The following is a 26,125-nucleotide window of genomic DNA, read 5'->3' on the forward strand; positions in this document are numbered from 1 at the left end:
TGCCTGACCAGGCCCATGAAGTATGATGATTTAGCCTGAACCTGTCAAAGTCTGGATCTTCAGCAACCCATACTTGTCAAAGGAACCCACTAATTGGATTGGGTGGTCAGGCTTGTTGATACATCATTGTAGTTGATACTTTATATCTAGATCAATGCTCACAGTGTGGATCACTGTTGTCTGGTCCAGAGTCAAATACTTACAGATCTCACCTTTAGAGTTTAGTTTTACGCAGCACTCCGCAATATTCCAGCTATATGGCGGCGGTCTGTAAATAATCAAGTCTGGACCAGACAATCCAGTGACCAACAACATGAGCATCGATCTGCACAATTGGGAACTGATGACGTGTCAACCAAGTCAGCGAGTCTGACCACCCGATCCCATTAGTCGCTTCTGATGACAAGCATAGTGGCCTTTTATGGTAAGCATGGGTTGCTGAAGACCTACTCTACCCTGGGACCTGCAGCTTTAGAACTGGTGTATTGCTAAGTGTGACATTAAAAACAAACAAACAAACAAACCATACCAAGACTGACTCTCACACCAACATCAAATGAGTTGGCACAAAGGGCCCAGCACTTTGTTTCTTATATACTGGTAGTTCCGGCAAACAGTTTTTCCAAATCTTCTCTTTGGTAGTTGTATGTATTCTTTAGTTACTCATAACACCTGTTTCAGTTCCTCAATGAATGCGGTATTCAATTCCTTGCACATTTGTCACTTGGGTCAAACTCACATGGTCCACGGTAAACTATGGCTAACAACCTTTTGTTTGCTGCCTAAAGCGACATCTTGATGCAGACTCTTACACCATTATCAGGAGAGGCCAAGTAGTACAATGGTTAAACTGTTCATTCATTGCACTGAAAACCCAGTTCAATTCCCCACAAGGATACCATGCGTGAAGCCAATTTCTGGTGTCCACCATGATATAGCTGGAATACTGATAAAAACAGAACTAACCACACCATTATGAAGCTAACTGAAGCAATGCTGCGACACATGACTTAAACCTGCAATAAAAACTTTGACAGACGATGTAACTCAATATACCTGCCTCAGGTAGCTGGGCCAACCTAGTCCCTATTCTATCTAATACTGTTCACAACATACAACATGGCAGCTTGCGCTATGATCTTTATTCAGTTTCCGGTTGATATACATGGTGAGTGGCCACATACAGAGATGCACTCTGACAGTTGGTCATCAAACAAAAATGTGTTTAAAATGCAAACAAATATTGGACACAACACTTGATGATTGAGCTGATTGTTGGATCAAAATTATAACAAAATTAAACATATGAAACACCAGCCACCATTAGATGGGAGCTCTTGAGCTGTATTTTCATTGGGCGAGATGCCAACTGAAAGTTAGCAATGACCAGTCATGACACTGAGTGTTTTGTAATGATCAATCAGAGCTCAATACATGTGTCACTTCTATCAATGCTACACAAAAGAAAAAAGGCAATGGCTGATAACAAGATATGTACATCTGATATATGGGAATATTCAATACTATTTGAGTGTCATAGAAACACATTTCCAGGAATAGTTCATCGAATTCCTGTGTACAAACCACTTCACCTGGCATTGTCAAGGAATGGACAGACGGAGGAGTTCAATGGAGCACAAGCTCTCCCTTAAGGCAGAGGAATACAAGTCCACACAGTGCGGATTCCTATGTTGGGTCCATAAATAACAGTCTCTGAAAATACTCTGTGTGGCATGCACTAATACTTCCTGTTAACTGCCTTTCTGATCATACTTTACCGTTATTACTGAGATTCAGTCTTGCAATCACCATACTTAGGTCATACATTCTCTAGCTTAGGTGGGCTACACAAATATTGAGTATAGTTCAGAAACAAATTACTTTAAATCACGGATTATTACCTTATTTGATTTATTACAAAATATGTGCATATTTCACAAATATTTAACACAGAACACTTAAAGCTAATGTATTGCATGTAGCACAGCAAATCTAGCAGTGTTTATACATCAAGCAGCGAACTAAGAGTCGTACTATCACTTCAGCTTCAATATCACAAGACAGGTGGTCCTTGACTTACATGAATAAATAGCTAAAATACAGCTCACATTTAGCATGAGGACATGGTTCATGCTGTTCCCATACCACACAGACCTGATCCGAGGTAGCTGACAGTTGTGTTCATCAAAACAAGGGGAATCTATTTAGTATTGCAACTGACTCAATCCTTCCCCTATCTACCTGCACAATAATTGTCATGAATTTCATTTGGGTATATCATTTATATTACTCTTCAGAGTGATGCAAATTTGGTGAATTTTTTAATAAAGCATGACATCTGTTTCATTCTCTCAAAATCAAACAAGCGTTTTTTTCACATTTAAAATCAAACAAATTTCATGATGTGAAATATTTACATTAATGATTTAACTAAATATTTTGCACATAAAATCAAAAGAAACAGCAAAAAATGGAAGGAGGTAAAAGATTTTCAACCAAACAAGGATAAAATATCATGTGTTAAAAACACAACTGTGCAACATAAATCATAGCTCCTAGGTCCTTATCTAAGAGTGTTTCATGTCACACCAGTGTAAAGTTTGGCATAAGGACTTAAACACAAGACAATAAGTGACAACATTAATACTGATTGTACACATTAATTTTCTAGCAAGTTTTGATTACCATGCAATGCAGTGTGCAAGGTGTACAGCTTGTCCTGCTAAGCCACTGTAAAATAATCACAAATACATATTTCACATACTGATAGACAATATGAAACATTTTAGGGCTTATGCATAATAAAAAAAGAGTATGGAATGATTTGGGTCAATACTGGACATTGTGGCAAGATCTTTAAACTGACATTTGAATATAAATCGAACAAAAATCTTGAGACATTTCAGTTACTGTTTTCTAATTATTGCTTGTTAGCTGTCTGTACATGCATGTGTTAGTAATCAAAAATATCTACTCAAAAGTACACCACATCCACCTCAGCATCACAAAAATCATCATTTGTAAAAGTCTTATTTATTTTTTTGCTACTTTTTCATTGAAAGATATTGGTAGTATTTACATGTCTAATGAAGAAATTATTTAATACAAATTATTCATGTGTTTATTGGGAGATTAATATCCTGAGACTGAAGGTACAAAGTAAAATCATTTTTGAGTGCCCACAATATCAGATCTTCCTAACGACCTTGCACTGCTACCCTGTGTTCAGAGAATTATTATTAAGTTATTTGAAACATGATTCTGTGGTTACCAGGACTTTCATGTCTATAAGAAATCCCTCCACATTTAATGTTATACTCTCAAAAAACCTACTCATACTAGAACGAGCATATCAACTGTGGACATGACATTCAGTTGTTTAACTGCAGTAACATCATTCACCTTCGATATCTGTGCCATATCATTTTTGTAAAGGTATAATATTTGGATAAATAGAACATATCATCCAAACCATGGAATAGAACCACAGAGTAACCAATCAGAGACATGTCTACCTTGGATATGATTGCTAAAGCCATCGGAACAATTACCTGACTTCAATAATTTCTCAAAATACTCCTCAGCAGAAAGTAATGACATGAAATTCATATTTGGGGTTCAACTTAACATTACTAAGACCATGATAGATATGCAATGCAGGGTGCTGGTGTACAAAGCTATCTTAGTGCCATGGTGACTCACATACCCCACATAACAGAGTCTTGGTGCTAAGACTGTTTTGTACAACACCACTCTGGTCACTGTGATGCAGTCTATGAGGTCTCTTATCGAATGATGTGTCAGTGAGTCATGTTCCTCTACACAATACAAACACACAGATACAAATACTGGAACAAGAATGGGGTAAAGACTTGGGGGGTGTAAGTGCATATGGTTAAAAAGAACATAATTTGACAACAGAATTCATGAGGAATTTGTTTTGTCATAATTGGAACCTACTGGTGTTTAACTGGTGAGTTTTTCCAGGACTTTTAACTCTGGCCAGATGACATAAGTAACATTCTGCCTTATCATCTATGTGTACCCATGACAAGTAACTGTCAACTGTACAAACTATCAACAAATACACTGTACAATCAAACTATTTCATACAAATGAATAATAAGAGCCCACATGGGTGTAGGGACACATTCAGAGACACACAACACATTAACATACATAGTAATATATGTTGTGTTCATGGTCATATTAAATTAAACATGGAAATAATAACTTGAACAACAAGTAATAGCACTTTCTTCTCCAGTCAAGGCAAGTTACAATCAAAATTAAACCTTACATACATTTGCAGTTGGTATATATTTTGAGATAGGGTGGTCACAACATTGGGCCATGAGCCTTGAACCAGACAGGACCAATATCGCCACAGAAGGTCTTACTTATGACAGTCATAACGGCAAACAATATCTTGCACTGAAAACAAAATGATTAGCTTTTCATAAAAAGGTATTAGTTTACTATTGCACAAAAGACCTAATAACTTAATACAGTATATGAAGTAAGGGCAGATTGATTGCCTGAGACAGGCTAGATTTCTGACAGACGGTCAAAATTTACAGCTAGCCATCCTTACATATTTAGCACAGACAATAGAGTTTAGAATTCCTGCTGGAAATACCAGAGAATGAGATGCATGGCTGAATATAAGGATGTATGAACAGCAGCTTATCAGGGTATACTTACAAGCAGCACGTAAAAAGGTCATTCCACAAAAAATAGCGACTACAATTCAAGGCTTTCTAGTATGTCACAGAACTTCTCACACTGGCACCAATGATGTCCATAAAATCCCATGACAAATCCACATCTCTTAACACACATTATAACACCTTGCATTCATCTCCTCTCCACAATTAACCATATTAAATACCCTTGTTAAAATCTGTACATTGCCAAGTCATTGATGACTGGCAACAAAATGCTCTGTAGTAAAATAACATTTGATCACTGACGCCTAAGACACATCCATATCAAAAGCAGAAGTCAGCCTCTGCCATGTCCAAGGCCCACCGGAACTTGTCCCTCTGGGTCTTGTTGTAGATCTTCTCCACAGGCACATTCCACTTCTTACACCTGGGTGAGGGAAGGGAGATAACTGCATTAAAAATGTTTAGCAGGTGGTATGAAAACCGAACGATACACATGGCTTAGACATTTACCTATTAGATGAAATATCTAAACACAGGCAGAGTAGAATCAGTTTGCCCAAAATAAGACTTCAAATGATAGGATCCTGGCATTCACAAGGCACATAACAAAAAAATACAAGCATATCTTGCCATGTTTACCCTAATGAGGGCATAACGGACAAAAGTACTACACAGGCAGCATATCAGAGGTATACTTAATGGGTGAACACCTGTCTACAAACAGCACAGATGTCCAAGCATCCACTAAGGTTGCTATCCAATAAAAGCTATATCTGACGTGACAGAAGACAAGCAACCATCAAGACAGTTTTAAGCTGAAAACAACTGAAGAAATTATCCCAGTGTTTTGTTGATCATCTTGATCCCATACTCTGACACAGACTCAACCCAGGCAAATAGAATGGTTATCACCTTCCTAAACGGACTTACCAAGCCACTGAGATTCTGGGATCCAGATAGTTCAGCTTGGACGTACCCAGGGCAATTTCTTTATTTTCCTCCTGCAAAACAAAATAAGGGCCATGTATTTCAGATACAACATTAAAATTTGAGGGAAAGGCTTATTGAATGTCCAAGTCCATTCACTTACATTCTTATAACATCCTCTATTATTTCATGGAGGGTAATATGTGTACTACCCATGAGTTATCGCGTCCACAAAAATTGTGGTTATCTTGAAAATAAGGTCAAGGTCACCAAAATCAAGCGATGTCTGCATGATCCCCAAATGCAGGCTGTCACCAAATTTGAAGACATTGGGTACAACAGTTCATGAGATGCTGCATTAACAAGTTTTAAAAGTGGTCAAAAGTCGTAACCTTGCAAATAAGTTCAAGGTCACCCAAATCGGCTAGTGTCTGCATAATCACCCAATGTAGGCTGTCCCTAGATTTCTAAATTTAATGACAATGGGTACAACAGTTCGTGAGATATCACATTAAACAGTTTGAAGAGTGGTCAGAGTCATGGTGACATTGAAAATAAGGTCAAGGTCACCCAAATTGACTGGCGTCGGCATAATTCCCAAATGTAGGCTGTCACTAAATTTGAGTACACAGTTCATGAGATATTGCGTTAATATGAGTCAGCAGAGTGGTTGAAAATAAGGTCAAGGTCACCCAAATCGACTGGTGACTGCATAATCCCCACCAAACTTGATGACATTGGGCACAACAGTTCACGAGACATCGCACTGACAAGAATCAGGATGTGTGTTCGTATGTCCAAATGCTGCTGAATGCATAGTTTCCGAGTTTCACGCTGCAGCAGGGGACAGTAACATGCATAGCATTCATCAAACAGTATGCTACAAGAGTATCTTGCTTGAAACATGTGATCTACTGATGAAAACAACAAACAAAATTCTGGAAGGTATTGAACAAGAACAAGAATAAGAATCAGAGCATATCACAAGCTAAATTAGGTTTTTGGCATGCCTGACTGTTCATAAAAACCTGCACACTGTAAAAAACAGATCTACTCAGGCCCACCACTTTAAAACGAGACCAACCAAATCACATTGTGTAATAGTCTTATGTTGACAACTGACCTTGTCTGTGGCCTGCACCTCCAGCTTAGTGAGCTGTTCCTCCAGCCGCTGTACTGCCTTCTTTTTTTTCTCAACAGTCCTGTAACACACAATTGTGTAGGACTTGATTGTAACTGAATATGAGGGACAAAGGAGGGGAGAGAAGAGAGAAGGAAGGTGAGAGAGAGAGCAGATGGCATTCATGCTGTACATGCTTCTACTTGAAGCATCATCCCCACCCCAGCCATAAATTATGAACAGTCCCTCAAAGCCCTGATATTTATGCTCTGGGTAACAAGCACTCATGAATGTATGTAATGTCATCTGGAAGCTGAAAAATCCCAAACTACTTTGACATATTGTCCATTGTGACATGCATACTATCACAATTAGACCTCCCACACCTAAATATGTAGGACATTTACATATGAAGTGTGTTGCACTTACTGTCTTGCCTTCTCTGTGTTGTGGGCCTTGTAGTCAGACTTGGCATCTTTCACAGCCTTCTTTGCATCCTTCACCTGCAGCTTCTTCTCATCAATCTGAAACAGATGTCAACTACCCCATCAGCTACCGACCCATGAAGATCTGGGTTAGAATTTGTCTTCAACAACCCAACGGTTGTCGTAAAAGGTGACTAATAGGATGAGGTACTCAGGTCGCTGACTTGGTTGACACGTCATTGATCACAATCATGAAGATTGATATTCATACTGTTGATCCTGGATTGTTTGGTCCAGACTCAATTATTTACAGACAGCTGCAAAATAGCTAGAATATTGCTGAGTGGCGAATAAAACAACAAACCAACCAACAACCTTCCATCAGCTATCCAGCCTTCACAAAGGCTTTATTCAATCCCATCTGCTGCTGTACCGAAACATGGCCTACAGACTTAAACATAGCATTGGGTAGACAGAGCAAGACACAACAGAATTTATCTATCATGACATGAACACAAACCCAGCATACAACATGGCTTGAAATTAGGACAATGAAACAGATTCTTTCTGAAATGCTATTCAGGACAAGAACACAAACCCAACATACAATATGGCTTGAAATTTGGACAATGAAACAGATTCTTTCTGAAATGCTATTCACGACAAAAACACAAACTCAACATACAACATGGCTTGAAATTAAGACAATGCAACAGATTCTTTCTGAAATGTTATTGATCTGCATTTAAAGTAATTGGTAGGATACAGTTTCTGTTTACCTTTTTCATGAGATTGTCCATAGATTGGGCAAATGTTTTTGGAGCAGACCGCTGATGGTTACACAAGATAGCCACAGCTCGGTTGGCTCGGTTGTAAGACAGGATTTTGGCTGGAACAGGGTCTTCGGCTGGAGGATATAAAAAAGATTAATGATCAGATATCCATTTTTCAACACATCATGACAAGGTGATATTTGTCAGGCACACAAAGCAGGTAGGTTCTTCGGGGACAGGGATCAATTGAACACAGATCTATGGATATGTGCTAGATAGAAGGAAGTCTTACGATTTGTGAGAATGTCCAACTGTTCCTGTAGGGTGCGGGAAGCATTGTATGTCCTGAATACCTTAGCAGTCAGGCCTTCCATCAGATCATGGAGATGTTTGTTCAAAATGGCAGTCTGAAGATAATGGAGAACATGGGTCAGCTTTAAAGTAAACTGTTAGTAAGACAAGGCACACTAGTACAGTATGACTGTAACTTTGATACATACACAGGACTATATGCTACATCCAACAACACTCCACTGTTACCACTGATAGGAATTTTCATCTCCTAACATCGCGTCACAGTTGGGTTACAACTGAACTTTTGAGATTATTAACATTCTATCCAGACGTGTGGTAGGTTGGCTGACACACATATGTGATTAAGGAAAAAAGGAACAAGTGTTTGCCACTAACATGGTAAGGGTAAAGGCCACCCAAATTGACTGGTATCTGTGTAATCCCACAATGTAGGCTGCCACAAAATTTGAAGACATTGGGTAGAACACTCCATGAAATATCACACTTACAAGAAGCAAAATACAGACTCCACTGGATACATGCTTGACACAACTTACATTCCTACATTCAGATATGGATAATGTGACTTTTGTCATGTGTTTTCGTTTGTGAACTCACATTAAGTCTGTCGAAGAGATCATCTTCAGGCTGCTTGTTGTCCATGAAGAGCTGCAGGTTCTTGAAGACCCTCTTCTCCACAGGCATGCTGTTATTATAGCGAATGGAGTCCTTACCGAGGAAGTCAAACTCAACCACACACTCCTTGTTGTCTTTCTCCTCATGCAGCGTCATGTGTTCCACTCGCAAGGAGCAGCAGCCCACCGTGTCAGCCGTTTCACCTTCCTCCTTCTCGTTACCAGCTCTCAAAGCCAGCTGGACAAATACAATACAGAGTAAGTTGCTGGATAACAAACACACAGGAATATACTCAGGGGCTCTCAAAAGTCCAGTAATCAGTAATCTACATCAAATATCAGTTAAAATTTATCAACTTGGCATTGTTTGATTGTGGTAAGTGTTATAAGATCGGATGGGTATGATACCCATACTTATGAAACAAATTGGGTGTTTCCAATTTCAAGTGGGTATCTATAGTTGTAGATACCCATCATATTTTACAAATCTGGGTATTCATGTCAAATAAGTATAACAGGAGCAACATTGTTTTATACAATAATAGAACAATACAAAGTCCATCCAACAATGCCAAATCATAGCTAATACAGACTTTATCCATATGTGCTGTAAGAAATAATATGTGCCTTACACTACATCTGTACTGGTGTCAAACAAGATACCAAGATGACTATTAGATGATATAATCTTCACCCTAACTCTTAATTTTTTTTCAAAATGCTTAAGCATTTCAGTGTGTGGGAACCTCAATTAGCTTGAATTGATACAATACGCAATATGATTTTGATGCATTGGGTAAATATGCACTGTTATTTTGACATAGCATAAACATATATATTCATTTATTTTTCTTGCATATTTGAACTTTTCTATGGCATATCTTACACAAGTACACAGCTCATCTGGAGATCTGGTCGGATATATTTTAAACATATTACAGGGGAGTTTTATTCCCAGTCAATCATTGAACTAACAATCAAAAATATATATCGGTAATCTGTATAAATGTAAAGATGAAATACACACAGCAGCAAATTTTACTCTGTAAATACAACTGACTAAAAAGGTAACATGTGACCATTAAAACATGTCTCTTAACCTACATCTGCTCATAATGTATGATGAATTCACTGCTTGTATCTTAATATATGTATGGGAATCACCTTGTCTATGAAGTAGAGGGCAACAGCTCGTTGACGTATTCTCATCTCCTTTGATTTCCAGTCTTCACGATACTGAGCACGGATCTTGTCAACACACTTGTGCAGTCGACGTGCAACCTCATACTTCTGCCAGTCCTTCTCTCCCTGAAGGAAATGTGAAAGAAAAATGAACAATTACTGCATTATCATTCATATCAGGCCAACCATTAATAACAGAGGGATGACCGCAACTGGTTTGAGTCTTAACCCATTATTAGACCCATGACGCTACAGTGTTAGAATTGGTCTTCACCAACCTGTGTATGTTGTAAAAGGCAACAGGATTGGGTGGTCAGGCTCACTGTCATTGTATTGACACACGTTATCATATCCCGATTTTGCAGATTGATGCTCATGCAGTTGATCACTCGATTGTTTGGACAGACTCAGTTATTCATGTATAGCTGAAACATTGCTGTCTGGCAAGACTACATCATGAAACTGCAGCGAAATGAAGTGCCTAACACAAAGGGGTCATCTATTGTCCAATCAAGATTGAAATCACCAAAACCATATTACCCTTCACCATACCCAGTGTTCTGCAAATGAAACTTACCTTGAGTTTGGAAGCAGCATTCAACATGATGTATTTGGTCTGACCCTGGATGTTTTCGTTCCAGCTGGAGAGCCATGTTACCTGCCACATACCACACAACATTCAACTGATGTCCTTCGTGGAATTAAATATCTATTTACAAAGTCCTTTCAATCACAATGTCTTAAATCAAGCCAAATGCACAGTGACATCTAGACCTGCATCAATTCACCTAGATCTCTATTCAATTTTTTATAGTGAACCCTCAATTCGTTCATTTTCAATTCAATTCTTTATACATGTAAAAACATCAGATTTCACTTAACTCTCAGACTCTGCTTTTTAGCATGAAATCGCAAACTTGGGAATGTCTACTAAGGATTTTCATAGGATAATTTGTCTGACGCCAACCAATCACATTTCCCCTTGATTCAGCCCTCACAACAGCTCAAGTTGGAGTCAAAGTTACATTCTGGCTGTGTGGAAATGATCTAAATAGGATTTCAAATACTAGTCAAAATTGTATTAATGGTTATAGAAACTTGAAACTAAATCAAACCGAATCATTGCAGTACTAGAAACAACCACTCTAAAACCTATGACAGCCATTGACTTATAACAAATAACACGTTATTCTTTCTGGAAGGTATCAACAAGGGCCACATTCAGCAACATTTCCATAATTTTTCATTGATGAAGAAAAGTTACTGGGCTATATAGATTCCCTAAAAACCACTTCTGCACAAGAAAAAAAACTTACTGAGTTATCATGTCGGACTTCTTTCCACCTGTGACCTTCAGGAGGCTTTGGGATATTAGAATCTCTGCAGAAGTAAACCAAGTTGAACAATAAAATCTCCGAACTTCAAGTCAACATAATTATTGTATTGCCAACTTCATGAAATCATATACAATTTCAGAAATCAGTTCTCACCATTTTTGATGTTTCAACAAAAGACCAAAGATTCAACAGTAAATGGCATGCGCAGAGAAAAATGTCAAATTATTTTTTTCTTCTCTCTTACTTGCTACAGTTGATAATGACATCTTCAGGCTGTACCCTCCTCTTCAACATGCCTTGTTTGGGATGGTCTCCCCGCCCTCTGAACAGGCCTGGGGGTTCTATCTTAAAGTTACCAATTTTCTCAGTATGGCCATCAATCTTACAAAAGCCATACTCCTTCACTAGCTCTTCATTCTTCTTTTTAATTACCTGTTTTCACAATAAAGGAAATTCTTAAAATCACTTATAGTCTCAAACATTTGGAAGGTAACTGTGAAATTAATTGAAAGTGACTGTCAAAAAAATGTTCAAAACAGAAAAATAGCTCTTTTATAGTCTTGTATCCAGGGACTCCCTAGCTCCTTCATTTTAAACTTATTTGTTATTCTAATATTTGTATAGCACTAACATCCAGGCCAGCTGCTTAAAGGCATTTACTTTTTCCCTGAATCATTGGATGATAGCCTCAATGGCACACTGCATTATCAATTTCAACTCCATGGGGACCATACAACCCTTGCAGCCACTAGGCTGTGGCTTTCCCATGCTTACAAAGTATCAAATTTTCAGCTGGGTGCAACCCTTTAACTTTCTTCCCACTCTACTCATACTACACTACAGGACAAGGTAGCTCTTCAAGTGTCTGCTCTATTCAACTATTGGTTACATGTCATATGGCTATACGGTAAATATGGCTTACCAGTTTCTCTTCCTTTGTCATCGCTTTTCGTTCCTCTGTCTTCATTTTGAAATAGTCAGCCATTTCGTTGAATTTGCATTTCTTTAGATCCTTGATCTTCTCCTTTTCTTCAGACGTCATTGACTACAAACAGATCACAGGCATGCTGGCTCGGATCAAACGGTTAGATTAACACCTGCTAAGGGAAGCAATTTCAGCGGGGTGCAGTATTTTAGAGTGAGTTGGGTTTCACTCAGGTGACATAACAAATACACACAGATCAAATGTGTGTATGTATCTATACTATCCAAAAATAATTAGGGATATACGTAAATTTTGAAATGATGAATAATGATCTATATATTCACTGACAATCTGACAAAATATTGATAATACAAATATCAACATCCCTAAAATATTTTGTTCGGTATATTATCCTTGTGGAAAATGAGTGACTCTTAGGCTGCTTTTAGCACTATTCTAGCAATATCACAGCTGTGGACACCAGAAATGGGCTTTACACACTGGACACTGAATCAAATCAGGTTTTCGTTGTGACAAGCCAACCAAAACCGCTTTAACCATTAGGCTACACCACCAGCCCTGCAGCATATTAGACACCATGGACACCTCTGTGTAGAAATTGGTATGCACTTCCTTGGCAAGTAACACTGGTATATTCACCTTCCTCCAGTCCTTCATGAAGTTGTTGTTGAAGACATCACGTGTGGTGTAGTCGTGTTCCAACATCTTGGCATAGAATGTAGCAACTTCTTCTGCATCATTTGACAATGACATCTCCTTCCCTAGAAATGTATGAGCCATAATTTAAGTCTGTGCTGACAATAAACACTACAAAGACTATTACTCCTGCCACTACAACAAATGCAACCTGTTTTACCATTCCATCATTATTCAAATTAATGCCGCCATATAGATTAAATATGCTGAGCACAGGATCTAACAAAAAGCAAATATCAAGTCAATGTGCAATTGCACATTCCTGATTTGCAAGAGAAACCTTTAAACCTTCATATATGATTTCTCCAAGAATACTTTCCTATTTATTTGTAATATTAATAGTGATAGGAATGAACCTACAACTATTACCAGGAATAATTGAGGAAAAAACCCCCATAAAAACATCAGGAGATTAAAATGGGCAGTCAAAGATTCTAGTAATACTTAGTATACAATCAATATAACAACTGACAGAAACTTTCCACTGCTCCATTGCTTTAACATGGTATGGCAGTCTGATTAAATCTTCACCAGAACCAAACATGTCCTCACCGTCATAGTAGAATTTGACAGACTTGGGCAAAGGCTCATACGGAGGAGCAAACACTGGGCCCTTATGTTCCAGGAAATACCACTTGGTTCCATCATCTTTTCGCTCCTCCTCCCACCTGCACATTTTTTAAAATGTAAAATAATGTTTTAAATGTGGTGTCTTTTAGGCCTTATGATGTCCGGCTGTTGATATGTTTTATGGCAGTATGTACTTTGAAACGACATGACACAGAAATAAACTATTCTATCATTATTTATTATTACTAATACATGCACATAACAAGCAAACCAAAATTTCAGTTTTTCAAACAATAACATGGTGTATGGCCTATATTTAACAAGAATCCAAACGTTTATGTTTCATTTGCATTTGAACTGACTTCTTTCATATTGCTGACATGTGTCATCATCAGGTGTCTAAAAGTGTCCCAGATGCTTACTATGGCAAAGATGGTAATCCCTGCAAATGCTCAGCTATGTTCTGGTCACTCACCATTTCCACACTTCTGGTTCAGGGGCCTTCTCCTTCTTGGTTTTTTTGTTAGGGCTGGGTAATTCTTGTATCTGCTGCGTCTTCTTTTTCAGCTTGTCCTTCTTTTTCTTCTTAATTTCCTTTATAAGAAAGAAGATGAAGACTAGAGATTAGCAATTACTCGAAAACATCAAACATGGGTTAAACACACAGGAATTATATCAATGTAAAACGTGAGAAAGCTATGAACTTGTTGTTTAACAAAAGTCTGCAACCTAAGCTATTATCACAAAGTGAACAACCCCTAACATCCAGGTGGCATAACACATAGATACAGATCAAACGTGTATATGTATCCATTACTCTTTTGCTAAAGAGTGAGTTTTAGGCCACTTTTAGTAATATTCCAGCAATATCACAGCAGGGGACACCAGAAATGGGCTTCACTAAATGTACCTATGTAGGGGAATCAAATCTGACTTCAATATGATAAGTGAATGCTTTAACCACTAGGCTACCCCACCATCCCTACTATTACAAAGCCAGAGTCTAGTAAAACATCTTTGGCATAATAATTAATATGCTCAGCACATCACATTAACATTACAATACGCTGCAAAGAATATTAAGTGACAGGTCCAGTCAAACAGGAACCAACCGGTTTGAATTCCTCTTCCTCCTCATCTTCTGCTTTCCTCTTTTTATTGAGCTTCTTGTCCTCAACTTTCACTTTCTTAACTTTCTCAACCCTGAAAATGTAAACCAATAATAATCATAACTGTAGAGCTGGTATAGAAATGCATATACAGTGGAAGCTGCCAAAACCGGCATCTGTCCAATCCAGCAAGTTGTCAACACCGGCATAAAATCTCAGTCCCACCCGTGGCCTGTATATATACACCTGGAAATTAATCAAGCAACACCCCAATTTTTTCTATTGGAGCAACTTTGAAGTGTTCTGACAATCAAAATATGCCGGGTTGATATAGTTTGACACTTTTTTATTCAACAGACGATCTCTGACAAACAACTTAAAGGGAAAAAGTATCAAGACTTTGCTTTATTGCAACGAAATCCAAATTCTTAAAACTGTCTTAAATTCATGAAAAAATGGACACAATTTACTATTCATCCACAGACGTTGTTGTCAGGTGTATTAACACAAATGTCACATGGAAAGAAAGAACAGTCATCTGAGAGTCTGCACACCGACTTTCATCAATATCTAGTGTGTCCTCCCTGCGCACGCACCACCGATTCCAGACGCCTCCTCATTCCTTGGATGAGTCTCCGGATCTGATTCTGGGGGATCCTGTTCCACTCCTCATGCAGGGCAGCCGTCAATTCGTTGAGATTATGGACTGGTGGGTCTCTCTGCCTCACACGACGGCCAATAAAGTCCCACAAATGTTCAATGGGGTTGAGGTCAGGGCTCATGGCAGGCCATGGAATTCTGTCAATTGCATTTTGCCGCAAAAAATCATTTACAGCATGCGCCCTGTGAGGTCTAGCATTGTCGTCCATAAATATGGGTCTCGTTGCCAGAGGATGGTTCTCAAAATGAGGTACCACAGCCCTGTCAAGAACCTCCTGTTGGTAACGAACACCGTTAAGGTTGCCACGGATGGTAATGATATCCAACTTGCAGTTCATGGAAATGCACCCCCATACCATAACGGAACCTCCCCCAAAGGCCACAGTCTCCTGGATGTTCCGTGGAGCCATTGCTGTGTTCCTCTGCCTCCAGACCCGAGTACGACCGTCCACCATGTGCAGCAAGAACCGGCTCTCATCTGAGAAATGGACCTTCCTCCAAGAGGCAATGTTCCAGTGCAAACGGTCATTACACCAGGCCAGTCGGGCTGCCTTATGGGCTGGAGACAGTCTGGGTCGCTTGATTGGCCTCCTTGCCCGGTATCCTGCAGCTTTCAGACGATTCCGAACAGTCCTGTTCGAGATGGGTCTCCCTGGAAGCCACTCCTGTCTCAACCGAGAGCTCGAGTCGAAGGACCTGCGCCGTACAAGTCTCAGTAAAGCTCTGTCCTCCCGGACTGTGGTCTTCCTGGGTCTTCCTGGTCTAGGCAGGTCTTTAACTTCATTAGTGGCCCGGTATTTTTTCAAAAGTTTTGAAATTATGGAATGATGTCGTCCGATTTGAGTCCCGATTTGTCTTAGAGACATACCAGCATTCCTCATGCCGATTATTTGCCAACGAGTGGCCTCTGATAATTTCCTACGTGCCATGACATTGAAATGAATGAAAAACCGAATGCAATCGACAACCTGCGCTTGTAAACACCCCAGGGAAAAAGTGCATTTTTCGAAAGTTGAGGTTAAAGCAATGCACGTGCGCTGTGCAAGCTTCACGCGCGTCATATCAACCCATGAAAAGCTCATGCTGTATGTCAATACATCAAAATTGAATAATCAATCATCAAAATTACTTCGTTAGACTTTGTTAAGTTTTTATGTGTCTTTGAATTTGGTGTTGCTTAATTAATTTCCATATGTATATATCATCAGGTCCATAATACAGTACATTGTCCATACTGGATTATTTCTTCAGTCACAGTGAGTGTCGGTTTAGACAGCTTCCACTGCACACTGTCAGACTAGTTTACTAATGAATCGAATTAAATGTGCTGATTTTGTATAACTCTTTTTACTGCACCATTCAAAATAATCGGGTTGTGAGTGCCTATTGACTAATTCTTGAGGTTCAAGTTTGTTGCCACAGTATTTGAGAAAGTGGAGTTTTATGCCACGTTCAGCAATATTCCAGCTATATGGCAGTGGGCTGTGAATAATCAAGTCTGGACCAGTATATCCAGTGATCATTAGCATGAGCATCAATCAGTTCAACTGGGAATCAATGACATGTGTCGCCTCTTACAACAAGTATGGGTTACTGACAATCAATTCTAACCCAGACTTTCATTGGTCCTACAGTATTCAAAAAGCCACTTCCTGTAAGCATGTTGAAATATGGTGTTGACAACAACCACACGACTACAAAAACACTGGAATATTCATGCTTTAAGGTATAAATCTAACAACATATATTCATAAATGATAACTATGCAATTACAATATATCAGCAACCAAACAGGCCCTAAGAATCTATCTAGGAATAGTCAGGTGCCACTTTTTTGGCATTACAAATTTTTAATTTCAAATTTCAAAATGCAGTTAAACGAGTGAGTGAGTTTAGTTTTACGCCACACTCAGCAATATTACAGCTATATGGCGGTGGTCTGTAAATAATCGAGTCTGGACCAGACAATCCAGTGATCAACAACATGAGCATCGATCTGCGCAATTGGGAACCGATGACATGCGTCAACCAAGTCAGCGAGCCTGACCACCCGATCCCATTAGTCGCCTCTTACGACAAGCTGAGTCGCCTTTTTGCAGTTAAACGAGTTCATATGGGAACTAATGATATCACTTTGCATGTGACTAGACTGATGCATCATCAACCACAGTTTGAGGAAAACAGCAACCTTCCCCACATCCAAAACTGCCTGCCAAGGGCACTTAGTCTAGAATCATAGATAAATCTCGGAGCACATCCTTCCCAGGAAATCAGATGTTGGTGACTGACCTTGATGACAGGGGTTCATCATCTGAAGATTCTTCTTTGTATGACCTCTTCTGTGCAACAGGCTCTTCCTTGATTCTGGCAGACTGCACAACACAAACAATTTAATACCTGGTTGTCTTGCCACTGCTCATCATATGATGGATTCATAAAAAAAAAGGCTTAAAGCCAGGTTGCAAATTATGTTTGAGTGAAAAATAATGAAATATTATGAAAGTAGAGGGGATTTGTCTTTTGTTCACGTACCCCTTGTGTTTTAAGATATTTACTGTACATCGGAAATAAACAGGAAAGGAACATGCCACAAATTCAAAACATTCTCTGTAAAGATACTATAGACTCTCATAATTAAGTTTAGCTTTATTCTGATGAATACCCTTTTCATTTTTTACCTAAAACCACAACTGGATAATAGCTACACCACATAACTATAACAAGTTCATTCTTGATCACCATTTCACGTCAAGATGTTTGCAGATGTACTAAAATACAACACCATGACCTGAGGAAAGTACATACCAGAGGTTTGTCATCATCGTCACTCATTGGTTCAGCCTTTACAATTGGCTTTGGTGGAGAACAATCTTCATCAGACTTCATGTCAACATCTGAGCCAATAGATGGCATTCCTGGCTCTGTTTTTATGCTTGTTTTCTCATGCTTGTCTCGTTTTTCCTTATGATGTTTCTCCTTATCCCTTGACTTGTCCTTACTGGAGCTGTGTGATGAAGAAGAATGATCTTTACTCTTACTCGATGAACTGCTTGACTTGTGCTTATCCGGTGAAGAGGACTTATGTTTGTCTGATGAGCTTGACGACTTGTGTTTATCAGATGACGATGAGCTTGATGACTTGTGTTTGTCTGGTGATGAAGATGATGATTTGCTGTCTTCTTTGGATGAAGATTTGTGTCCATCCTTATGCCGGTCCTTGTGTTTATCTGAGGAGCTGCTGCTGCTACTATGGTGTTTGTCTTTGCTGCTGGAATGGCTGCTACTGTGATGTTTGCTGCTGCTGGAGGAAGAACTCCCATCCTTGTGTTTGCTGCTGGAGCTGTGGCCATCCTTATGCTTGCTGGAGGAGCTGGAGGAATGATGCTTTGAGCTGCTGCCGTCTTTATGTTTTGAGCTTCCATCTCTGTGTTTGTCCTTGGATGAGGACGAGGAGCTATGATGTTTGCTGGAACTATGGTGGTGGTCTTTCGACTTGCTGCTGCTGCTGCTGTGGTCACGGTGTTTTTGTTTGTCTCCCCCTTCATGTTTGTCAGACACATGGTTGGACAGACCATTAGATGAGACATGGTTGGCAGCTGGTTCACCACTCCCTCCGTTCTGCATCTTCTTCTTCAGAACTTCGGCTGTAACCAAACTCTAATAATACAAGCATATCAACCACAACATCGGCAAAATGACATGCCATGATCACTTACAAAGTTTTCCGAACTACTAAAATTATTAAAGCAGTAGTGAAAGCAGAACTCTCAGAATAATCACCATTTCAGTTGCAAACACAAGCAAATATTTTCAGCAAACGAAAAATCCAAAATCTTCTACCTCAACCTTCAACATGCACAAGTGACTGATTGAGTTTACGTTTACGCTACTATTAGCAATAATCCAGCAATATCGTACATGAGAAATGGGCTTCACATATTGTACCTAAGTGGGAAATCGAACCAGGGTCTTCAGTGTGACGAGCAAACACTTTAACCACTAGGCTCCCACAACACGCCCATGTAACAGTTAGTCTACATTTTCATATAAGATTGGACTCCAGGCTACTGGTTCAGAACAAAGACATATATACCTAATACTGTTGGAATCAGGCTTTAATGAAAACAAATTTGCTTAAACTTAATTTAAACCATGACATAATTGTGACAATGGGTAAATGGTAATATATCAAACAGTCCAATGGAAAAGGTTACCACTGTTTAAACATCTCTTTTACATGTGGAATTCTATCAATGTGCAAATATACATACATATATATATATATATAATATTTGAACAGTACAAAGAAGTCAAGTAGTAACATCATCTGTCCTTTAAAACTAGTAGGGAAATGGAATAAGAGATTAAACAAGCAAACATTTAGAGATTTTGAAAAAAAACCCACAAGCAATGACTTTCAAAATTATTTAAAATCTGAAGTTTACATTCAAATTCTATCAAAGTATTTCACTTTCACCTTGTGAAATGCCTATGTTAGGTTCTCTTCGGGACTTCTACATGGGTACATTGTGTGAAGCACATTTCTGGTGTACCACAAAGTGGTATTGCTGGATCACTGCTAAAAGCAGCATAGAACTAAACGCACTCACTCTTTGTCACTTCTACAAATATCGTATTTCGTAACTTATGGTTATATCAAAAGGTTGTATGTGTAAAGTTGAACCCCAAGGCTGAAAAATTATAGTGTTCAAAAATTATAAAGTCTTCAAACCCAGTCTAACTTTATATGTTTTACTGGACGAAAACATTGTTGTTTCAGAAAAGAAAATGGATTTGCAGTGCAAATAATGGTAAACCATTTGGCATTTAAATAAAGATCTCTTGCTGTGTTGCAAAGGTGAACAAGTAAAAGGGGCGGTACGAATCTTCATGAATATGCAAATGAGGTGAGTGCGGTCACATGTGAGGGAGAAACATTTAGTTCGAAGCGGAAACAAAGAAGTTTAACAACACTACGAATAGTTTTTGATAAGCCGCTTTCTTAAATCTAGCTCATGACATATTAATCTCTAAAATAACAAATCAAGGACATTAACAACAATCAATTAAAAAGCCCACAATCGATCAATATTTAAAAGTCTCCCGCGCCCGAAGCCAGTGTTGATTTGGTAGCCAAGCCGTGCTTTCATCGCCTAAGTCGAAACACTTGTTACCAGCATCGAAAAGTTGAAGTAAGCGCTAAATTCTTTACCACACAATAAAACCATATACAGTTTCACATCTAAAATACAAACGGACTACAGATTAGATATTTTCAAAGAAAACACGATTGTGTTGGACATAGACTCGTACGCCGGAATCTGATTTGTCCTTTCCCGAGACTAAGTCCGAACATCTATTTCGCACCTGCTACACATTTACTCACCAGATTCTGGCCTTTCCGAGGAACTACCAGAGTCCTGAAAATTATAAGAAAGAGTCCGTGATCCACAAAATAAATACATAACAAAAGTCCGACCGATTATCGCCGAGGAACTCTGATATTTAAACACAAAAAGACCACATTGACCTGCCGAGCAGTTCGGACTCTGAAAAATTTTCAGCCATCTTGACTTAGTCTCAGCGAGGCGCTTTGTCTGGTACCCTGGGCCCTCGACAAATCAAACAATCACAGGGAATGTAGAACATTTGTAACCGTTTCAAAATGTTCATCAATAAAATCGAACTCACCATCGAGTGATTAACACGACTCAATTCGTCGGCAGTTGCCATATTCACAAAATCTTTTCGCTTGATATTCCTCTATGCAATGGCGGAGGAAATCTATCTGCGTGTGCGGCTAAGTCCCAATTTTATCTCATTGAGCATGCGCAGACTGTGACTCGCGCACGCAACATAACAGTGACAGGTAAACAACAGTACAAAGAGGAATACTGCCATCTCAGCACTTCCTAATTGAAAACAACTTCTTCATGACGCATTATGAATGTAATGCCATAAGAAATATCTTTGAAAAGCAGTTAATGTAATAAGAAATGAAATTTCAACCAGAATGAGTACTGTAAACGACATTCGGCTTTTTAAAGTTGGTACTCCCGCTCAGTGTCGCGCCGCTATACTGGAATAAAACAGTAACACAACCGACCAGTGTGAAGAACGGACATTATTAAAAATAATAAATATAAATGAAATACAGCGGTATCTTTCATTCGAAATTGTAATAAATTAACTATAATTTTAGATGTTCATCAGTGATACCCAAAACTGAAAGCAGTCTGTGTACAAAAATTACAGGTCTGCCATAGGAATGTATCTGATACTGTTTGTCGGGGGAAAACTATTTTTGAAACATCGTTTCCACCTGCCTTTGTCATTTTCATTTTGCGACAAAGCAATTCGGAACGAATGGCTGCGGTTACGAAATTGAGTGTACCTTGTATATGTTTTTATTTTTTCGATAAGTCTGAAGGATCCTCAGTTGAGAGCATTACGGGCGGGTATATTTTCACTTCTTTTCATTGTTAAATGACCAGTATAATTTTTCCCCCCTGTAACACAAATATGAATTATGTATTGACAAAATTAAAAGAATTTTTTTTGGTTACAAAGTGGCATGAAGCAATTTAAGGTCGTTAACGTTGTCGTTCGTTGTAGGCTTGAAACCTTCACGTAATACCTGCTGTTGAAACATTACGAAACCTTTTTCATAGGAACAGAAATTGACAGATTTCCTTGGTAACGTAAATTCAAGCTAACTCTTCGGTCCCATTAACATATGTGTTGGTATACTCGAGCACGTCGCTGTAACATATCTACATGACATACCCGGTTACGTTGTTCATGGAACTGCGTGTGGCTAGAAAACAACATTGTTATCCGTAGGATTCTGTTATAGATCTACCCCTGGAGTAGTTATAGGGGCCACAGGGGTCTGCAGCGGTGCTGTTCTCAGATAAACCCCCCTACCCCCCTTTCCACCTACTTCCTAACACACACACACCACGCACTTCCCCATACGTCATATTGTCAAATTCGTTTGCACCTACCTACCTACCTACCTACCTACCTACCTACCCACCCACCCACCCACCCACCCACCCACCTACCTACCTACCTACCTACCTACCATCCATCAGCAACCCATGCTTGCCATAACAGGCGACTATACTTGTCGTAAGAGGCGACTAACGGGATCGGGTGGTCAGGCTTGCTGACTTGGTTGACACATGTCATCGGTTCCCAATTGCGCAGATCGATGCTCATGTTGTTGATCACTGGATTGTCTGGTCCAGACTCGATTATCTTACAGACCGCCGCCATATGGCTGGAATATTGCTGAGTGTGGCGTAAAACTAAACTCACTCACTCACTCACTCACTCACTCACTCACTCACTCACTCACTCACTCACTCACTCACTCACTCACTCACTCACTCACTCACTCACTCACTCACTCACTCACCTACCTATTTGCTCTGCTGCTTCATCATAAAATGGCATCGTGTAATCATGCTTCATCAAAGTACATGGATATATGAAATAGATATGAATGGGGATTACTTATCTGTGTAAGCAATGACTTGAAACTACTATAGAACACCCCAGTCTCAATGCTTGTATCCGTGTCAGATGTGTACACAGTAACAACGCGTGCAGTAAAACAGGATATTGCGGTTAATGTTAGAATATTATACATATTTGCGCCCTGAACGGGTGACGTCATGATTGATAAATGAAGTACTGACGTCATAGCCTGTTTTTCCCATGGATTGTGACAGAGCGTCCGTTCACAGCCTCGAGCTAGCTTTTCAGATCGCTCAGCACGAGCCAGTCGTATGACACTGTAATCTGGATATGAGATATAGCTCCATATTTTCGAGATAAAAAGCTCAGTTAGTTACACTGAGTATCAGATATACCGGACGCGATTTGATACGTAGCTTTTGTTTAGTATTCACTGCCAGTCTGCAGAATACATGAAAACCCACATTGCTGAGTCGGATGCCGATTAACAGCTATGAGCTGTTTGTCGACGAGTGTTTATTGAACAGTTTGCTGATTTGACACGTCTTGTAAAATCCTTCTGGCGACAACAGTAATCTAATTTGGCTAATAAACACAACAGCTCGGATTATCCCGGTAAGATAAACACAGAACTGACTGGTGGGTCTGACTTAGCGGTTTCCCTTTCAAGTGTCTTGTTGATTGGCAGGGAGGCGTGCTGATTGCATTGTCCACGTGCTAATTAAAGACATGCACCGATATGCCTTATTACTGACAGCTTAATAGTTTATTGCGTTCGGCGCCATTCTTTGATCGTTGCGTCAGTCATTATTAAGGTAGATCCAGAATGACAAGTGAAATTGTTGTCCAAGCGTATATGTTGTCTTTTCGTTAAGCAATAAGTAAGTAAGTAATACACTGGAATATTGTGCTATTTACAGGAATATAGACTTATATAAGCTTTTTTATGATGTAGCGGCGTGGTCAGCAGAGGCGGATATAGCTTTCTGAGAAAGTGGGAATGTACAGTCCATTTTCACCCTAAATTCAATGGCCATTTAACAAAATTTCAGGGTGCGCCCTCATGGCATCTGTTTTATTGGATCCACGGGGTTTTACACAGGTACCCATGCGGAACTGTTCAGGATTTAGTGCTAGGGTCTCTGTAATTCTCTGGGAATTACACGAACCAATACTAATTGTAATCACTGTTGTGTATGGATGCAGGAAAAATCCAAGCATTGGCCTGTACACATATTAATGTAAATCATTTAGTCAATTAATGTATTCTCCCATTTCATACCATGACACACTGGTTTAGTAATGACAGTACCCAGATAAGGGTCATGTGACTATCACGTGATCATGTCAAATCAGGCCTACCGCGGTGCAGTCAGAACTGACACACTGACACACGTGTCTGGGTAATTAAATCACAAAGACAAATCTGCAGTCAATATTTACTGAGTGTATTAATACAGAAGTGGCAAATTATATCATAGTAACAGACAACTACATATAGCAAGTTGAGTTTGAATGTGCAGTTTATAATGTGTACTAGTAAGTATATCTATTCTATCTTCCACAAGGAGTTAGCATTGTTAAGTAACCTGCATTGTCAACCAATCCGTCCTTAACCTGCATGAACAAAATAGACTGTATAAATACAAGTTTTGAAATAATTTGACGTACAAACACAAACATGAATTCTACACCCATAATTTTTTAATTTGGAAACTAGACGGCCCCAGGTTAGAGAACATGCCTCCGCCAAACATACAACTGTGCACTTGTACTTTATATATTCACCAAACTGTGCGCGGATAGCAATTCCGCATATACTTAAAATTGTGATTATTTTTAAAAGTAGCTTTGCGTACAAGCACTTTAACATACACTCTTCACAAATAGAAATGCAAAATACAATTTGAAAATAACGATCGAAATATATCAAATATTAAAGCACATTTATAGAGTTGAATATTGTTGTTGTGACTTAGAAGAACATGCGTGAGCGAATGCAATCATAAACTATTTTGAATGGTTTTATCGATCATGTTTGCCATGATGAGCTTGACTGTTATGGAACAAAACCAAACGCCACAGTTATTCACTTTCAAAGTCTGAGTACAGCCTATGACTATAAAAGACTTAAATGCATCTCGGAAATTCATACAACACTGTTTGCAAATACTGGATGAGAAAATGGGACGCCACAGCAGTGCCGACTGAGATATTGCCATTGGACTATTACAAAGAATGAAGGAATGTCGTGCCAAGGACCTTGAGTGTTAACTAAAGCACAATAACTTGTTTGTGGAGTCGTATTGTACATTTTAATTCGACAGATGACCACCCATGACCAGCAAGACCATGAGTCACCACACCAGCGTTAGATCCCGCTACATCCGGGTAACCCACAGTCATCGTGCCATACGTGATTGCCATCGTTCCGCCGGGATAACAGCACGGTTTTAGAGCCCGGAGAATGTACGACCAGACAATCAGGTACCGTCTCCGAGAGGCAGGTATGCGTACCAGACGTCCAAAAGTTGCACCATCTCTGACACGATTACCAACCATGGAAGATGGAGGCAGATATGGTTCAGTGATGAATCGCGGTATCCCCTCTAGCTACGCGACGGAAGACATGGTGTCTACAGACCAAGCAACGAACGTTTAGCACCCAACTGAATCAAACAAGTGGACCGATCTGGTGCTGGTGGGCCATGGTGTGGAAACCCATCTCATACACATGTAGATCGAAATTGGTGCTCGTCCAAGGCAATATAATGGCCACTCGATATACCGACCAGATTCTCTGTCCTCAGTCCTTGTCGACTGCCAGAGGGAGCTGTACCAAAAGGACAGCGCCAGACCTCACACAGCACTTGCCACAGTGGACTACCTGGCCAATAAAAAAAGACATCAATGTCCTCCCTTGGCCCTCCAGATCCCCAGATCTGAAACCAGATCATTATATGTGGGGTCAGATCGACATACGTTTACGTCAACATCGTAAACTGCTACTGACCCTTTGACAGTTGTTCAACATGCTGCAGGAGGGATGGAGAAGGATTACACTATGAAACAACTGATTCGATCTGTGCCAAAGAGGTGTCGCACTGTTCTAGTAGTAAGAGGTGGTCATACAAGGTAGTTACGTCAACGTAAGAAGTAGTAAGAGGTGGTCATACAAGGTAGTAACGTCAATGTAAGCTGTAGTAAGGGGTGGTCATACAAGGTAGTTACGTCAATGTAAGAAGTAGTAAGAGGTGACCATACAAGACAGTAACGTCAATGTAAGCAGTAGTGAG

At 39.4% G+C, this 26,125-nt stretch overlaps 1 protein-coding gene across 1 annotated transcript; it reads right to left on the minus strand.

The window, feature by feature from the left end:
* Positions 1 to 1,127: 1,127 nt before the first annotated feature.
* LOC137258331 (DNA topoisomerase I, mitochondrial-like) lies at positions 1,128 to 21,164 on the minus strand. Its single transcript, XM_067795969.1, has 20 exons — positions 21,036 to 21,164; positions 20,731 to 20,764; positions 18,150 to 18,988; positions 17,634 to 17,716; positions 14,688 to 14,778; positions 14,051 to 14,169; positions 13,558 to 13,673; positions 12,949 to 13,070; positions 12,286 to 12,408; positions 11,608 to 11,795; positions 11,343 to 11,406; positions 10,604 to 10,684; positions 10,009 to 10,152; positions 8,828 to 9,082; positions 8,208 to 8,322; positions 7,922 to 8,049; positions 7,147 to 7,241; positions 6,721 to 6,799; positions 5,601 to 5,671; positions 1,128 to 5,094 (listed from the first exon to the last, which is right to left on the minus strand). Exons 1-20 carry the CDS (start codon positions 21,075 to 21,077, stop codon positions 4,992 to 4,994), a joined length of 2,892 nt encoding a protein of 963 aa, XP_067652070.1. The 5' UTR covers positions 21,078 to 21,164; the 3' UTR covers positions 1,128 to 4,991.
* Between the last annotated feature and the right edge of the window lie 4,961 nt (positions 21,165 to 26,125).

This window comes from Haliotis asinina, chromosome 12 (assembly GCF_037392515.1).
Source record: "Haliotis asinina isolate JCU_RB_2024 chromosome 12, JCU_Hal_asi_v2, whole genome shotgun sequence".
NCBI lineage: Eukaryota > Metazoa > Mollusca > Gastropoda > Lepetellida > Haliotidae > Haliotis > Haliotis asinina.

What these genes read in the sequence shown, in the direction of transcription:
- LOC137258331 (XM_067795969.1), bottom strand. Translation starts at nt 21,077, where the DNA reads ATGGCAACTGCCGACGAATTGAGTCGTGTTAATCACTCGATG. An exon ending in GATGAACCCCTGTCATCAAG is followed by an intron (nt 14,779 to 17,633) that starts GTCAGTCACCAA and finishes TTACATTTTCAG; the next exon opens with GGTTGAGAAAGTTAAGAAAG. An exon ending in AGGTGCAGGCCACAGACAAG is followed by an intron (nt 5,672 to 6,720) that starts GTCAGTTGTCAA and finishes TTTGTTTTGCAG; the next exon opens with GAGGAAAATAAAGAAATTGC.